Genomic DNA, 5,000 nt, shown 5'->3' with positions numbered 1-5,000 from the left:
TTATTCCCAATACTCTTAATTCCACTTTTTTTTCACTTGGTAGCGCAGCTTTCATTAGGGCCTGTTTAAAGCGCCATGAAACCCCTTTCTTTCAGTTCAAGGCTGCGTCCGAAACTGCATACTTCCTTACTGTACAGTACGCTAAAATCCGTATGCGAGTCGAGTAGTACGTCCGAATTCATAGAATTCGAAAATCAGTAGGCGAGAAGTACCCGGATGACTTACTTCTTCCGGCGAGATTCTGAAGTGCGCATCCCATGCATGCTGTGCTATCCCATAATGCCCCGTGAGAGAATTCATGAATGAAAGTGAGGCGACGCAACTCACGCAGGTAGGTCACGTGACCATGACAAAATGGCAGATGTAGTACGTCCAAATTCCATTCATACTTTTCACATTCATACTGAATAGGACGTACTTTTCTAACGGCCGAGTAGTACGTTTAAATTCAAATGCAGTACCTACTGAGTAGTAGGCGGTTTCAGACGCAGCCCAAGTCTACCTCAGAAAATGCTCTGAGATGGACATGGAGCTGCGGGCAGAGGGAGGAGTGAGCGTGGCCGACAGTGCAGGGGAAAAGAGTATAACGAACAGCTGTCAGCTGGCTCACAAAGGCCGCGTCTACACTACCAGTTAAATGTGACCCAATTCCGATTTGTTTCTCATATTTGTCACAGATCGGATCTGTTCTATGACCGTGTAAACACAAAAAAAACAACGGGTGCATTCAGATATTCAGAGATGGGTTTCAGGCCTTGTTCATATGTGGAAAAAATCAGATATGTGACAATGTGACGTTTGTATAAACAGGCAGATTGGATTTATTGCGGCAGTCCGTTTTATGTTATTTAATGCCGAGTTCAGACTGCAAGATTTTCAAAGTAGTCGTGTCACAGATGTTTTCACACTGCTTGACTATCTAGCGTTTCGTCGCTGCTTTGTTTACACTGCAAGATGGATCGGCGACAGGGACTTTCACATTACATGACTTTACAATAGGAAGAATCGCCGACAACTTCGTCCAAACTACGTCTCACAGCCAAAAACACGTAGTATATCTTTTGTTTTTAACTACATAATGAGAAAGAAGCCTTTAATGGGGTAGAACATGAACATATTTGCTCACCTGAGTTTAAAGGGAATTAGCCATTTCTCCTCAACGTTAATAATAAACTAATTTCTTTCTGTATGAAACGTCAAACAGACACGGTTGCTCCTGAGTCCTGTCAAACCTCCACTGGTTTTTCCTTCATTTCGTGGGTCAAAATAAACCGAAAGAGAGCACCTTTAACTTCTCCCTCAGCCTCCCGCTGGCCTGCAGCAGGTATACACACACGCACACACACACACAAGTGAATGCCGCTCTCTCATTGGCTGTGGGCGATCGCTGATGTTATTTTCAGTCAAAACTCAATTCACACAGCATGATTTAAATCGCCGACAGCTCCAGATATTCAGCATACCAAATATCGCAGGCATCGGCGACTCATCGGCGATTCTCTCAGATCGCGTCTTTGATCGTTCATACTGTGTGATTGTCACTCACGTGCACAAGCAGCGATTTGCCTGTGATTTCAGGCATTTGTCGGCGATTTCTCAAAACCTGTTGTCGAGCCAAAATCGGGGCTAAAATCACGCAGTCTGAACTCAGCATAACTTTGTGGTGCTTCGACGTAGGTTTATTGACGTAGAAGAAAGAGCGTGTGTGGAGACGCCGATGCGAAAAACAACAGAGGAGACACGGAGGAGGAAAGAAGTCAGTCGCCACAAGTTGCTCCCACCCGACTTGAGATCTCTCTCGTACCCACAAATTCCTCTGAATGGTGGAGGACACCATATATAAACCATCGTTGCAAACTGCGATGACGGCCCTTTCCCACCTCCTCCTCAAATTCATATTAAAGTTGGGCGAACTTCGTGTCGTAACTTTACATAATTTATTGTAATCATTTATTTAATATTTATTTATATTAAATAACTTAATATAATTTGAGGTAAATGTGCAACAATCTCATTTGAGCTTTTATAAATATGCTCATATCAATCCTAAAACTATGAGATAAAATGAAAGAGGAGTCTTCGTTTTACCAAGTCATCTTATTAGGAGAGTGTTGATGTACCTGGTCCCCTCTCTTTGCAAGGGTGTCAAAGTCTGGAGTCTGCTACGGCAAAAACGCGAGGCGCAGCAGGCGGTTAAAATGCGAGGCGCACCGTTAAAAACCTTGCGGCCGTTAGTAAACCATTCAAAAGAGGCGCCTCTTAGCGCATAAAGCGCGTTCGGTGTGATCGGCCCCTTAGGTTGTAATCTTTAAAAACAGCAATACTTACTTGACATATTAGACAAACCGCTTTGTGTCCGATATTGGTGAAGAAGTATTTTGTTGTTCATTCTTCCTTAAACACACGACATTCAGAGTCAATTTTTGTTTTGCCTGACTCATTAACAGTCGAGTGCATTTTAATATTCGAGAGTGTGTTCTAATTCTACTGGTTGCGCTAACTGTACCGCGTGCAATACTGCCATCACATGGCGTTCACTTGTATTGCATCATTAATTTACTAATTCTGAAACCAAACCGTTACTCGAAAGCAGCATTTTTAAAACTCGATGAAAGTGTTCAGCGGGCCGCATATGGCCCACCTCTGGTATATACTCTATTAAACTAGTATTTGAAAGTGTGTAACAATATTTGAAAGAGATTTAGAGTTGTTAACTCCTTGATTTATTTATTCGTCACTTTAGAGCTGGTGATGCTGAAAGAGGAGAATGAAATACAGAATGAAACGGAAGAAAAACCTTTCTTCTCGTCTGAAGAAGAGTCCACAAAACCTGAGCAGACATCATCGGAAAACCGAAGTCAGGAGACCGAGTCGGACAGCTTCTTCATTTGCAGTCACTGCGGACAGACTTTCAATTCAAAGCGGAGCCTTGAAGTCCACACGAAAGTTCACACCGAGGAGAAGCCTTACAGCTGCCAGCAGTGCGGGAAGAGATTCGTTCAAGAGCGAAGCCTGAAGCCCCACATGAAAGTGCACAACGGAGAAAAGCCTTACACCTGCAGAGAGTGTGGGAAGAGTTTTGCCCAGATTCAAAACCTTCAGACCCACATGAGGATTCACACCGGAGAGAAGCCCTTCAGCTGCCAGCAATGTGGAAAGAGCTTCACTCAGATCCAGAACCTCAACGTCCACATGAGAGTTCACACCGGAAACATGCCTTACACCTGCGCGCAGTGCGGCCAGTGCTTCACGCACAAGGGAAACCTCAACGCGCACGTGAGGATTCACACCGGAGAGAAGCCCTTCACCTGTCCGCAGTGTGGAAAGAGCTTCACTCAAAAGCGAAACCTCACGGTCCACATGAGGACTCACACTGGGGAGAAGCCGTTCACGTGCTCTCAGTGTGGACAGAGCTTCACACACAAAGCGAGTCTCGTTACACACATGAGGAATCACTCTGACGAGAAGCCTCTCGCCGGTCTGCAGAGAGACATTAAGCCATTTGAAGACTCTGACCAAGAAGAAAAAAATCTGTCTGAGGGATTATCAACGGAACAGATATAGATATAGATGTGTGCGCGTGCGCATTTGTGAGACTCTTATCTCACGATTTAAAAAAAATATATCGCCATTAATCTATTCTCAAAGTTGGGCTGGGCGCTGTGTCTGTTCTACGCAGATTATGATGACTTTCACCTTAAAGGGTCACGAAACACCAAAACACATGTTTTGAGCTGTTGACAGTCGTATTTGTGTCCCACACTGCTAAAAACATTATTAGGACACCTATATTTCACTAAAAAGTGTAAATTGGTTGTTTTTGCGTTATTTCAAGCAAATTCGTACTTCCGGTTTGAAACGAATTTTTGAAGCTGCGTCACGGTCATGACATAATAGCGTGTATTCCAGCGTGCAGACTGGACGTCTGTGCCAGAGTGAGTCTTATTACGTCTTACAGTGTGATGCATTAATGCACGAGTAAAGCTTGGTTCAAACCAATCAGCGCGCTCTATTGTGCAACTTCATTAATATTCATTACTGTCAGAGTGTTTACACGACAGAGACGCCACGTTGTGTTGGCAAAACAAGCGTGAAGTGTTGCTTTTATAGTTTGCTGCAGTTTTGTTTTCATTTTCTCTCTGTGAGAGCGCAGCTGGAGTCACGTGTGGATTAACAGTGTACGCGACGCTCGACAACAATAACTTACGTGTCTAAGGAGGATTATTGTTTACCTGAGAGCTGTTCTCATCTGCAAACGCTGAGATCCGGATTCGCTTGTAGTCTCCTCTTAATAAAGACGCGGCTCTAGTTGCTGGTGATTGTCCTGTCTCTACAGATTTGGTAAGTGAGCGACCAGTGCTCTTTGTTTATTCAGTTTGCTCGTATCTAACAAACTATTGCACCGAGTGTAAACATGTTAGCACCAAAACCAAACTTTAACCTCGTGTAGGGTTTTTACCGCATTTAGTGACCGGAATAACACACGCGGCTTTCTGACACTACCTGCCGTGTGCATCTAAGTTTGCGGGAAATGCTGAGGGTTTTTTTTCTCTCATTCGCCGTGCGGTATCAAACATTGCATGAAAAATACACGCTTACAGCAGTTCCTCCAATCAAATATCTCGTTTGTCGCGAGGGGCATGAATAAATTCCCTGAACGAAAGAGCCAAACTGCAGTTAAAGTTCACCATTTAATAATTTGGCAAATAATTCGACTACAGATGTCCATGTAGGTTAAACACCATCACTTGTGTGTGTGTGTGTGTGTGTGTGTTTTGACTCTGAACCTCGCGCGTGCCCAAATAGACACTCCCACACCATCCCACTTTTCTTCCTCTGACACTCCCCCCTAAACAGAGCTGGACACGCCCACTTTTCTGACTTTTTCCAAAGTAGAAGTATGAAAACACCCTGCTGAAACGAGGGGGTTTCATGGCCCTTTAATATATTAAAGCGGATGGACGTATACCTGGCCGCTGAGCCGTCTGACGAAATCCCTT

The 5,000-nt window shown here is 44.1% G+C and overlaps 2 protein-coding genes across 3 annotated transcripts in view; both read left to right on the top strand.

Moving 5' to 3' along the window:
- Positions 1-5,000, top strand: part of si:ch211-161m3.4 — a 10,249-nt gene that overhangs the window by 3,602 nt on the left and 1,647 nt on the right. Inside the window, exons 3-4 of one of the 2 annotated variants that reach the window (XM_073948819.1) lie at positions 1,205-1,324; positions 2,744-4,309. In XM_073948819.1, the coding sequence (XP_073804920.1) occupies positions 1,205-1,324; positions 2,744-3,564 (941 nt within the window). In that variant the 3' untranslated portion in view covers positions 3,565-4,309. Of the gene's footprint in view, positions 1-1,204; positions 1,325-2,743 lie in introns of both variants that reach the window. The other variant, XM_017355408.4, reaches the window with a different exon arrangement.
- zgc:175107 overlaps positions 2,823-5,000 on the top strand; it is a 16,273-nt gene continuing 14,095 nt past the window's right edge. Inside the window, exon 1 of the mRNA XM_068219742.2 lies at positions 2,823-4,341. The gene's annotated coding sequence lies outside the window, so the exon portion shown is untranslated. The remainder of the gene's footprint in view (positions 4,342-5,000) is intronic.

Source organism: Danio rerio, chromosome 4 (genome assembly GCF_049306965.1).
Source record: "Danio rerio strain Tuebingen ecotype United States chromosome 4, GRCz12tu, whole genome shotgun sequence".
NCBI classification, from domain to species: domain Eukaryota; kingdom Metazoa; phylum Chordata; class Actinopteri; order Cypriniformes; family Danionidae; genus Danio; species Danio rerio.
This window is presented reverse-complemented; position numbering and strand designations above follow the sequence as displayed.